Source organism: Oncorhynchus mykiss, chromosome 3 (assembly GCF_057628025.1).
Source record: "Oncorhynchus mykiss isolate SJ-2025 chromosome 3, ASM5762802v1, whole genome shotgun sequence".
Taxonomy (NCBI): Eukaryota; Metazoa; Chordata; class Actinopteri; order Salmoniformes; family Salmonidae; genus Oncorhynchus; species Oncorhynchus mykiss.
In genome coordinates, this window is record NC_143024.1 from 45,580,004 (window position 1) to 45,593,504 (window position 13,501).

Consider the following 13,501-nt stretch of genomic DNA (forward strand, 5'->3'; position numbering starts at 1 on the left):
GCTGAAAACGTCCCAGTTCTTCCATGGCCTGCATACTCACCAGACATGTCACCCATTGAGCATGTTGGGGATGCTCTGGAACGACCTGTACGACAGCGTGTTCCAGTTCCCACCAATATCCAGCAACTTCACACAGCCATTGAAGAGGAGTGGGACAACATTCCACAGGCCACAATCAACAGCCTGATCAACTTCATGCTAAGGAGATGTGTCGCACTGAATTAGGTAAATGGTGGTAACACCAGATACGGACTTGTTTTCTGATCCATGCCCCTACCTTTTTTTAAAGGTATCTGTGACCAACAGATGCATACAGTATCTGTATTCCCAGTCATGTGAAATCCATAGATTAGGGCCTAATTAATTTATTTCCTTATGTAAACTGTAACTTAGTAAAATCTTTGAAATTGATGCATGTTGCATTGATATTTTTGTTCAGTTTAGTTCCACAGGCATTTTTTGGTAAAATTCCACACAAACAAACATCTAGTTGGATGAACATTAGAGAGAAATTGAGTAAACACATAATTTTATGTTGGCAGACATTTTGCCAAAGTTTTCTCATGTTGAAGCTAAGTTTGGGCCAACCAAAACTTAATGCTCACTTAAATTCATGTAAGTTAATAATATTTAGTTGAAACAACTAGATTTTACCTTTGACTGGGTTTTCAAGATAAGTAAGGCTCCAAAAAAACCTCTACATACTTTCTTTCACTCTCCCTTCAAATCTCCCCCCACCCCCCTTCCATTAGAGGAAGCTGACAGAGATGTTTCTTAGAACCGTCCCTCCCCCACTGTCACCATGGGACAGTAAAGGTCCCCTCCCTAACGGATCAAACAAAGGACATCATTTGTAGGCCAAGTCCTTTTCTGAGCCCCCTCTCCTCAGCTCCGCATACCAATCCAATACAGCCCAAGGAGAAAACGTCAACGCTAGCGTTTGGGCCGGGGGTTAGAAGGTCTGTTTACTCTCCGTCAAGCATCGATTTATCCTTTTCTCCAATTTATTTCTCCTCCACGCCTCTGCGATCCATTCAGTTCTGCCTCTGGGGGGGAATAACCCCAGGAAATACATTGTCTTCCCAAGTGAACAGGCCCACAACGTAGCCGAACACTGACACAGCTCATCTAGAACACAGATAGACAACATGGGCCATCTACACTGACTGACTATCTACGACGTACACTACCATTCAAAAGTTTGGGGTCACTTAGAAATGTCCTTGTTTCTGAAAGAAAAGCACATTATTTGTCCACTAAAATAACATCAAATTAATCAGAAATACAGTGTAGACATTGTTAATGTTGTAAATGACGATTGTAGCTGGAAACTCCACATTTTTTAAAATGGAATATCTACATAGGAGTACAGAGGCCCATTATCAGCAACCATCACTCCTGTGTTCCAATGGCACATTGTGTTAGCTAATCCAAGTTTATAATTTTAAAAAGGCTAATTGATCATTAGAAAACCCTTTTGCAATCATGTTGGCACAGCTGAAAACTGTTGTTCTGATTAAAGAAGCAATGAAACTGGCCTTCTTTAGACTAGTTGAGTATCTGGAGCATCAAGTTCGATTACAGGCTCAAAATAGCTTTCTTCTGAAACTCGTCAGTCTATACTTGTTCTGAGAAATGAAGGCTATTCCACGCGAGAAATTGCCTAGAAACCAAAGATCTCGTACAACACTGTGTACTACTCCCATCACAGAACAGCGCAAACTGACTTTAACCAGAAAAGAAAGAGGAGTGGGAGGCCCCGGTGCAAGAGGACAAGTACATTCGATTGTCTAGTTTGAGAAACAGACGCCTCACAAGCCCTCGACTGGCAGCTTCATTAAATAGTAGGTGAAAAACACTAATCTCAACATCAACGGTGAAGAGTTGACTTAAACTTAAGGTTGTCTCCCACTGTGACGACCTCCCTACAGAAAGGCATGAAAGCGGTAAAGACACCTGGTAAAGCGTTGGGCCGGTAACTGAAAAGTTGCTGGTTTTGAATCCCTCAAGGGCCCTCGAGCAAGGCAGTTAACCCCCAACAACAACTGCTCCCTGGGCGCTGATGACGTCGATTAAGGCAATTCCCCGCACCTCTGATTCAGAGGGGTTCAGTTGAATGCATTAAATTGTACAACTGACTAGGTATCCCCTTTCAAGTACATTGCCTTTGAATTTTCATTGAAAAATAAACAGTGCAATCAACTGGCCTAATACTATAATGTATATTTAGTAAATTATGGTAATCATGAACCACCAACACACAAAACAACATTCAAAGTGAGGTCACACACACACACACACACACACACACACACACACCTGAAGTTGATCAATGCAGATTTGTCCAGGGGAAATTGAAATCCATAGGAAATTAGGTGACGCCAGTGATTTATTGTAATAGTAAATCAATATGTGTGATGTGTGTGTGTATAGTTAACACACTTGTAGAACAGGGTGCACAAGTGTATGTGTGTGTGTGCGAGAGGGATTGTGTGTATTTGCCAGTGTGTGCAAATGTGTGTGTGTGTGCCCGTGGTGCAGTATACCTTGCGTTGGCGCGGGACGGGGATGTCATCAGTGCCCACCTTCCTGTCTCTCTCTAGCTCAAAGGCCCTCTGGATCAGGTCCTGAGGTGGGTACCTGTCCCGAACATACAACCCCGCTCGAGGGACATGGTGGTATGCCCCCATGGACAAAAAACTCTGCAGGGGCTCTTCTAAGAGAGCGGGGGGGGAAAGAACATCATTATGTTATATGTGTGCTTATATTTGTGTGTGAGTGTGTGAGTGAGTGAGTGAGTGAGTGAGTGAGTGAGTGAGAGAGATAGTATGTTTGTGTGCGTGCCTATAAAATAAACACACAAACATACATAGGTGCAAGAATGTAAGACTTATAGGGTACAGGGTATGAGACTGATTGTCTGTATGCATATGAACGCGACAGACGCTAGAGATTGTGTGAACTCAGTTAAAGATTCGGCCCTTGCTGTTCTCAGGTGCACCGTTTTATCCTGGCTTGTTTGTCCAGATGTAATTGTTTTTTGTTTTTATTGGGGGGAAAAAAGAAGACAACAAGGCGTTCCGACACAGCGGAGGCAGCGTCTAATGGAGAGAGTGTAACTGTGAATGGAGACATTCATCTGCAGACGTGGCCCATGAATCGCTCTGCACAATGCCCAGCGCCAGGATGCTCAGATCACCATTGCTCACACACACACACACACACATGCACGCATTCACACAAACGCGCACACACAAGCGCGCACGCAGGCAGACAGACGCACGCCTGACGCAGTGCACACATGGATGCTCAGATCACCACTGTTCGGGGGAGGAGGGTAATCACACCTCCACAGAGACAGAGAGAGCAGGGAGAGGAGAGGGGGAGGAGGAGAAGACAGACAGAGACAGGAGGAGGAGGAGAGGAGCTGGAGGGAAGGAGAAGAGGAAGGCAGACTAGAAGAGGAGGAGGAGGGGGAGAAGGAGAGAAAAGGCTTGAGAGACAGGGGAGGATTAGATAAGAAGAGAGGGGAGAGTGGTGAAATTGATGTTTCCTACCATTTGATTTGGGTGAGAGAACCCAGGAGGCACATCAGATAGAGAGCCAGTGCCTATACGAATACACACACACACACACACACACACACACACACACACACACACACACACACACACACACACACACACACACACACACACACACACACACACACACACACACACACACACACACACACACACACACACACACACACACAACCAAGAATAACATAACGGACTGAAGCCTTACAGACACACAAAAAAACCATACAGTAACCTATTTTACAAACAGGCAAAGAAGAACAAACATATTTAAACAGCTTACAAATGCAGTAAACCAACAAAGAGTAAAGCACCCCCCCCCCCCCTCCCCCACACACACACACACACACACTAGCGCAGATCTGCTACTATAGAGGAACATCAGGGACAAACAACTCAATTAAACACACCGTCCCTGTTCAATTACTGCCACATAATCACAGCAATTGACTTTCACTTACAGCACACAACATGCACACGAGTGAAACACACCAGAAACACACAGACAGCACAATCACAAAGACAGCACCTAGCTGGTTTCATCCTACACATTGATGTGCGCAGCAAAATACCTGTTGTCTTGATGCAGCAGCATACTGTGCAGAGGGAAAACACACACACAAAGTATATTGAGTGGCACTGACTAATAGTTAACTATACCTAATGATGGCTGTAATGATGACCTACTGTAGCATCTTCAACACCAGAAATCTCATTGAGATGGAAACCCCACAAATTCACTGCAAAATTGCAATTCTATGATATCGTTGGTGATGGGAATTGACCATATCTCCCTCCCTCCCTCCCTCCCTCCCTCCCTCCCTCCCTCCCTCCCTCCCTCCCTCCCTCCCTCCCTCCCTCCACTGGTTCATCTGAGATTGGATATCTGAGTATCTGTGCCTTTGTGTGTGTGTTCATAAAAGTGTGTTTTCAGTCTGCATGTGTTTTTGAGCAGGCAGATCGCTCAAGAGTCTATTCATGTCCTGGGGACGTCAGAAAATACCTTCAGAATCAGCCACTAGGGGCAACAGTGAGCGCTATTATCATCAAAGAGGCTTGGGTTTTGCTAGGGTATTGTGAATGAGGGTAGCGGATAGGCACAATCCCATGACTGGATTGGAAGGTTGCATGTTTGATCCCATTGCGGGACACTCGTTTTTATTTATTTTTTATTTAACCTTATCCCAAACCTTAACCCTTACCTTAACCATTCGGAATGACTGCCTAAACGTAACATTTTAACCCTATCAAAAACCTTAACCTTCTAAATTTGACGTTGGGAGCAACTTCGAAATTTGACGTTTTGAGAAACGTGGATAAATGTCTAATTCTGCAGTGAGACGGAGAGCTCGTTGTGTTTGCGTTCCCAGTTCAAAGTGTGTCTTCACACGGAGAGCAGATGGACTAACAGCGTGAACTACAACTAGATCCAGGAATGAAGAGCTGGATAGAGAGAGTGAGGAGGGAGGGAGGAAGGGAGAGAGGAGGAACCAAAGAGGAGGTGGGCTATGAAACGGATTACGTGTCTCTGTCACAGCACCAGCTCCTACCTCTTAAACATGGCCCCTGGCCTGCCCGACCTGGTGTGTGTGCCTGTACAGTATGTATGTGTGTGTATGTGTGTGTGTGTGTGTGTGTGTGTGTGTGTGTGTGTGTGTGTGTGTGTGTGAGAGGGCACAGGGGAGCTGACACACACTGAGGAGGGGGGCACCAGGGTTCTGCCGGGGTCACTCAGTAATTACACATCAGACTTCCCCTGGTCACCACCTGCCGCCGCTGCCAAGAGAAATGGCTGCAGTTATCATAGAGGGGAGGAGGGAGGGGAGAGGTTGAAGAGACGAATAAGCGGGACAGAGACATACTGTAGAACTGACTTCACTACAGTTACTGTACAGCAGTGGGGAAATGGGAGTGGACTCACAGTTGGTACGAGGAGAGGGAGACTTTCCTGATGGGTGATATAGAGAGGAGACAGACGGACGGAAGAAAGAACAAACAGAAAAATGGACAGACGGACGGACAGACAGAGTGACGCACACACACACACACACACACACAAACACAGATGCCTCGTACCGTGCAGGCTCCTGTGTGGGTTGTAGGTGCCGTAGAGGAGAAGTGTGACACTGAGGATGGCCCCCGCTGCCTCCTCTGAGCTAACCCTGACACAGCGGCCCACTGTCCCCTTGTTGTCTGTCACCTGGGGGCCCGGGACACAGCACTGTTACACACACACACACCCTGACTGTATACAGTCAAACTAATAGCAACACTTTACACACAGTTAATACAGAATTTATACAGAATGTATACTGAACACAGATATAACATGCAACAATGTCAAAGATTTTACTGAGTTACAGTTCATTGAAGGAAATCAGCTAATTGAAATAAATAAATTAGCCTCTAATCTATGGATTTTACATGATTGGGCACGGGCACAGCCATGGGTGGGCCTGGGAGGACATAGGCCCACCCACTGGGGAGCCAGGCCAAGCCAATTATAATTAGTTTTTCATCACAAATGGGCTTTATTACAGACAGAAATACTCCTCAAAACTTCACATTTTAGAGTTGCCTTTTATTGTCAAGGTGCACCTGTTTAATGATCATGCTGTTTAATCAGCTTCTTGATATGCCACACCTGTCAAGTGGATGGATTATCTTGGCAAAGGAGAAAAACTCACTTACATGGATGTCAACAAATTTGTGCGCAACATTTAAGAGAAAGAAGGTTTGTGTCCAACTGGACAAATGTGGGGATATTTATTCCGGCTCATGAATCATGGGACCAACAATTTACATGTTGTGCTTATATTTTAGTTTACTTTAGTTTAAGTCAGAAGTTTACATACATCTTAGCCAAATACATTTCAACTCAGTTTTTCACAATTCCTGACATTTAATCCTAGTAAAGATTCCCTGTCTAAGGTCAGTTAGGATCACCACTTTATTTTGAGAATGTGAAATGTCAGAATAATAGTAGAGAGAATGCTAATTTCGGCTTTTATTGCTTTCATCACATTTTCAGTGGGTCAGAAGTTTACATGCACTCAATTAGTATTTGGTAGCATTGCCTTAAAATAGTTTAACTTGGGTCTAAAGTTTCAGGTAGCCTTCCACAAGCTTCCCACAATAAGTTGGGTGAATTCTGGTCCATTCCTCCTGACAGAGCTGGTGTAACTGAGTCAGGTTTGTAAGGCCTCATTGCTCGCACACGCTTTTTCAGTTCTGCCCACACATTTTCTATAGGATTGAGGTCAGGGCTTTGTGATGGCCACTCCAATACCTTGACTTTGTTGTCCTTAAGCCATTTTGCCACAACTTTGGAAGTATGCTTGGGGGTCAATGTTCATTTGGAAGACCCATTTGCGACCAAGCTTTAATTTCCTGACTGATGTCTTGAGATGTTGCTTCAATATATAACCACCTAATTTCCCTCCCGCATGATTCCATCTATTTTGTGAAGTGCACCAGTCCCTCCTGCAGCAAAGCATCCCCACAGCATGATGCTGCCACCCTCGTGCTTCACGGTTGGGATGGTGTTCTTCGGCTTGCAAGCCTCCCCCTTTTTCCTCCAAACATAACGATGGTCATTATGGCAAAACAGTTCTATTTTTAAGACCAGAGGACATTTCTCCAAAAAGTACGATCTTTGTCCCCATGTGCAGTTGCAAACTATAGTCTGTTTTTTTTAATGGCGGTTTTGGAGCAGTGGCTTCTTCCTTGCTGAGTGGCCTTTCAGGTCATGTCGATATAGGACTCATTTTACTGTGGATATAGATACTTTTGTACCTGCTTCCTCCAGCATCTTCACAAGGTCCTTTGCTGTTGTTCTGGGACTGATTTGCACTTTTCGCACCAAAGTACGTTCATCTCAGGTAGACAGAACGCACCTCCTTCCTGAGCGGTATGACAGCTGCGTGGTCCCATGGTGTTTATACTTGCATACTGTTGTTTGTAAAGATGAATGTGGTACCTTCAGGCGTTTGGAAATTGCTCCCAAGGATGAACCAGACTTATGGAGGTCTACAATTTATTTCATTTTTTCCTGAGGTCTTGGTTGATTTCTTTTGATTTTCCCATGATGTCAAGCAAAGAGGCACTGATTTTGAAGGTAGACCTTGAAATACATCCACAGGTGCACCTCCAAATTATTAAATTATGTCAATTGGCCTATCAGAAGCTTCTAAAGCCATGACATAATTTTCCGGAATTTTCCAAGCTGTTTAAAAGGCACAGTCAACTTAGTGTATGTAAACTTCTGACCCACTGGAATTGTGATACAGTGAATTATAAGTGAAATAATCTGTCTGTAAACAATTGTTGGAAAAATTACTTGTGTCATGCACAAAGTAGATGTCCTAACCAACTTGCCAAAACGATAGTTTGTTAACAAGACATTTATGGCGTGGTTGAAAAACTAGTTTTAATGACTCCAACTTTAGTGTATATAAACTTCCGACTTCAACTGTAGCATTTCTTTACAGTATTTTGTTTGATCTAAATCTTAATAGACCTTGTTATCTACACCGTAACACTCTGTCAATGTGTGTATAGAATACACGTGTAATGTCAGGTACTACGCTCTAGGGCAACAATAAGTCAAACACTCAAACAGTCCAACACAGTATAGCCCAGTCCATTTGAGTGGCATTGGCCACACTGGCCGTGTGTTTGAATGTTGACACTGTGTGTGTGCTTGTTGAGTGAGTATGTGAGTGGAACAGAGACCATTCCCAGCAGCCCCCAGCTGAGCGCAGCATTGATTTGTTGTTGGTAAACAAACAGTGTGATGCCACAGGTGGGTCGATAGCCGGCCGTCCATGGCTGAGAGGAGAGAGAGGAGGCCATGCTCTAATGTAGAGCTGGATCGCAATCTGACACCAATAGTCTCACAGGTGAAATGGAATCCCGAATTCCAATCAGGTCAATTACATTTCAATTTGAATTACATTAAATTCTATTCAATTCACTTTAATTTCGTTGACGGGGCACTTCATGTGTGACTTTATGCGAAAACATACTGTCACATCACAATCATAGATCGTGCGTATATGGAACTATGATTTGATGATTTATAGGCGATGATCAAGTATATCTGATTGGTTTTATTTGTTTGTCTGTCTGTGTCTAATGAGAGATTCTTTGTTGGATTTACTTTAAATACCAATTGTCATAATCCCCTGTTGTCCGGACAAATGTAATGGGACTAGTATTTCTACTTAATATATATATATATTTTTTAAAGTGAAATTGCACTTTGAGTTGTATATGTAAGAGATTAAAACAACGGAAAGGGAGAGGCAATAGAAGTGACTGATACTTTGAGACAATACAGAGTGAGAAACAGATGGGCTATATTATAAGAAACAAAGGCACCTAGGGCCAGATTTCCGCCTTTCTTACACATGTCTTTCCTACACACTTCTCAGAAGTTGTTATTCAGACTTACCTTCTGAAGGTGCGTAATGGCCTTTGCAGGCGTGGTTCCCTTCTGCGCTGAATAAATGTAATTCAACCGCTGAAAACCCTCCCACCTGCTGAATTTTCTCATGTTGCATAGCTATTTTCACGGCTCTTCAGAGGATGTTTTATCGGGTTCAAGTCCGGGCTCTGGCTGGGCACTCAAGGACATTCAGAGACTTGTCCCGAAGCCACTCTTGCGTTGTCTTGGCTGTGTGCTTTGGGTCGTTGTCCTGTTGGAAGGTGAACCTCCGCCCCAGTCTGAGGTCCTGAGCGCTCTGGAGCAAGTTTTCATCAAGGATCTCTCTGTACTTTGCTCTGTTCATCTTTCCCTCGATCCTGACTAGTCTCCCAGTCCCTGCCGCTGAAAAACATCCCCAAGGCATGATGCTGCCACCACAATGCTTCACCGTAGGGGTGGTGCAAGTTTTCCTCCAGACGTGACGCTTAACATTAAGGCCAAGGAGTTCAATCTTGGTTTCATCAGACCCGAGAATCTTGATTCTCATGGTCTGAGAGTTCTTTAGTTGCCTTTTGGCAAACTCCAAGCTGGTTGTCTTGTGCCTTTTACCGAGGAGTGGCTTCCGTCTGGCCACTCTATCATAAAGTTCTGATTGGTGGAACGCTGCAGAGATGTTTGTCCTTCTGGAAGGTTGTCCCATCTCCACAGAGGAACTCTGGAGCTCTGTAAGCGTGGCCATCGGGTTCTTGGTCATCTTCCTGACCAAGGCCCTTCTCCACCTATTGCTCAGTTTGGCCTGGCAATCAGCTCTAGGAAGAGTTTTGGTGGTTCCAAACTTCTTCCATTTAAGAATGATTGAGGGCTCTGTGTTCTTGGGACCTTCAATGCTGCATAAATGTTTTGGTACCCTTCCCCACATCTGTGCCTCGACACAATCCTGTCTCGGAGCTCTACGGACAACTCCTTCGTCCTCATGGCTTTTTCCCTCATGGTCAGCTGTGGGACCTTATATAGAATTTACCACAGGTGTGGGACCTTCAATTGAATTTACCACAGGAGGACTCCAATCAAGTTGTAGAAACATCTCAAGGATGATCAATGGAAACAGGATGCACCTGAGCTCAATTTCGTGTCTCATAGCAAAGGGTCTGGTTACTTACGTAAATAAGGTATTTCAGATTATTATTTTTAATAAACGGGCAAAAATATCTAAAAAACAGTTTTTGCTTTGTTTATAGCTTGATGAGGAAAACATAAAATTTGATCCATTTTAGAATGAGGCTGTAAAGTAACAAAATGTGGAAAAAGTGAAGGGTTCTGAATCTTAAGCCATCCCTTTAAATACAATGTTTTATCGACAGACTCAAACAAATATATCGAGAGAACGGGGTTCAGAATATTAGGGAAAGAAATCTAAATATATGCATATTTGGTGAGGAAAGTATATGTGAATCATGAAAATCATTAAAAAAAACAGGTTTGACGAGGTTTGACGAGCCTTAATGCACGAAGGAACGAAACAGTGGCTTGATTCATTTTGAATATTGCCACATTCAGTTCTCCCATGGTAACGTTGGAAGATTAGTGTACATAGAATTAAAATAGGGAGAATAGTGTGCAATAGTAGGCAATACCCTCGTCTACTGCCTGCATCAACCATGGAACAGTGTAATAACACAGCCAAGTATTGTGCCATGCGTCGGGTTCCAACTGTTGTGGCTTGATCTGCGCTTCACTCCAAAACTATTAAATTAGCTTACATGTCTTTCTTTATATCATCAACTGCTACTAATGATCCTCAGCAACAAGCACATGGCCGTGAAGGCTTGTGCAGAGGAAACAACTGCAGGTAAACGAAACAATGTAATTAAATGGAACGATAATGTAGGCTATACCAGCTAAAGGGAACTAGCAGTGAATTGGCAGTTGAATATGCGTTCTTATTAGGCCTACTGAAGGTCGATACTGATAGTGGCTAATACTGTGTTTAACATGATAACAGCAGGATGGCACAGCATTTCAGAAACGTTACCGTGGGAAAGTTGATATGTTGATATGTTGATATGCTTCAGTTTGATGCATATGACTTCCTGATTTCAGATTTCAGTTCTTCCTTGCTGAGCGGCCTTTCAGGATAACTCATCCTTGAGATGTTTCTACAACTTGATTGGAGTCCACCTGTGGTAAATTCAATTGAAGGTCCCACACCTGGACTCGTTTTACAGTGGATATAGATCCTTTTTTTTATTTTTTATTTATTAAATTTTTTATCCCTTTTTCTCCCCAATTTCGTGGTATCCAATTGTTGTAGTAGCTACTATCTTGTCTCATCGCTACAACTCCCGTACGGGCTCGGGAGAGACGAAGGTTGAAAGTCATGCGTCCTCCGATACACAACCCAACCAGCCGCACTGCTTCTTAACACAGTGCGCATCCAACCCGGAAGCCAGCCGCACCAATGTGTCGGAGGCTACACCGTGCACCTGGCAACCTTGGTTAGCGCGCACTGCGCCCGGCCCGCCACAGAAGTCGCTGGTGCGCGATGAGACAAGGACATCCCCACCGACCAAGCCCTCCCTAACCCGGACGACGCTAGGCCAATGTTGCGTCGCCCCACGGACCTCCCGGTCGCGGCCGGTTACGACAGAGCCTGGGCGCGAACCCAGGGACTCTGATGGCACAGCTGGCGCTGCAGTACAGCGCCCTTAACCACTGCGCCACCCGGGAGGCGGATATAGATACTTTTGTTTTCCTCCAGCATCTTCACAACGTCCTTTGCTGTTGTTCTGGGATTGATTTGCACTTTTGCACCAAAGTACATTCATCTCTAGGAGACAGAACGCGTCTCCTTCCTGAGCTGTATGGCGGCTGCGTGGTCCCATGGTGTTTATATTTGCATACTGTTGTTTGTACAGATGAACGTGGTACCTTCAGGCGTTTGGAAATTGCTCCCAAGGATGAACCAGACTTGTGGAGGGCTACAATTATTTTTCTGAGGTCTTGACTGATTTCTTTTGATTTTCCCATGATGTCAAGCAAAGAGGCACTGAGTTTGAAGGTAGGCCTTGAAATAGATCCACAGGTACATCTCCAATTGACTCAAATTATGTCAATTAGCCTATCAGAAGCTTCTAAAGCCATGACATCATTTTTTGGAATTTTCCAAGCTGTTTAAAGGGACAGTCAACTTAGTATATGTAAACTTCTGACCCACTGGAATTCTGATATAATGAATTATAAGTGAAATAATCTGTCTGTAAACAATTGTTGGAAAAATGTATTGTGTCATGCACAAAGTAGATGTCCTAACCAACTTGCCAAAACTATAGTTTGTTAACAAGAAATTTGTGGAGTGGTTGAGAAACAAGTTTTAAATGACTCCAACCTAAGTGTATGTAAACTTCCAACTTCCAACTGCATATACAGAGAAAGTGTGTGATTGAGTAAAAGAGAGAGAGGGAGAGAGGGGGAGGAGAGAGAGAGAGTGCTGTGGAAGATGCCAGCAGAAGTCTTGCTGGGCTTACATATGTAAATCAACGGGGGCCCAGCAGTGTGTGAGACTGGAGGTTCTGGCTGAACCTGAGCTTCTCTTTGCTCCCTCTACTGCATCAATCATCCAAAACAGGGCCACGGTGGCCGCTCAGCAAGCTGGGAGCACCACGCACGCATGCATGAACGCACGCACACACAAACACACACACACACACACATGCATGTACGCACGCACGCACGCACACACACACACACAAACACACACACACACATGCATGTACGCACACACACACACACACACACACACAAACACACACACAAACACACACACACACACATGCATGTACGCAGGCACGCACGCAGACACGCACAAACACACACGCATGTATGCACGCACGCACGCACACACACACACACACACAAACACACAAACACATGCATGTACGCACGCACGCACACACAAACACACACACACACACAAACACACACACACACACACACACAACATAACAACAACACACATAGACATGCCACAAATGCATACACACAAATACACACGCAAGTGCGAGCACATATACACAAACACTCAGCGGTACCCTATGCCCACAGGGTGCCCTCGGCCCCAACCATCTGCGATGCGGTGCCAACACACACAGTGGGCGATATTCACATGGAGGGCCGCTCCCCCCTAAAAATAAATAGAAATGCCCACAAAGGGGCGGTTGGATCGCTTGATCTCCCCAAACTCATTATACATGCAAATGCATGCACCTTTAGAAATCCACCTTGGGCCAGAGTGAGTGTTTATGTGCTTGTGAAAATGAATGTGTATTTGAATGTATTTTGCAGTACATGTATCTACTTTCTAACTGTTTGTATGCCATGTGTGTTTACGTGGGAGTTCTCTGGGTTCTTTTGGGGGCATAGAAGGAGGGAATTCAGATGTGCCACCTGGGATTGTATTAGTATATTCAGTGCCTTAGGAAAGTATTCAGACCCC

At 44.4% G+C, this 13,501-nt stretch overlaps 1 protein-coding gene across 1 annotated transcript in view; it reads right to left on the reverse strand.

Annotated features, from left to right (window-relative positions):
* LOC110504035 (neuroendocrine convertase 1) overlaps nt 1-13,501 on the reverse strand; it is a 65,076-nt gene that overhangs the window by 3,669 nt on the left and 47,906 nt on the right. The window contains exons 7-8 of the mRNA XM_036964818.2: nt 5,658-5,781; nt 2,547-2,716 (exon numbers count right to left, since the gene is read on the reverse strand). Coding sequence (XP_036820713.2) covers nt 2,547-2,716; nt 5,658-5,781 — 294 coding nt within the window. The remainder of the gene's footprint in view (nt 1-2,546; nt 2,717-5,657; nt 5,782-13,501) is intronic.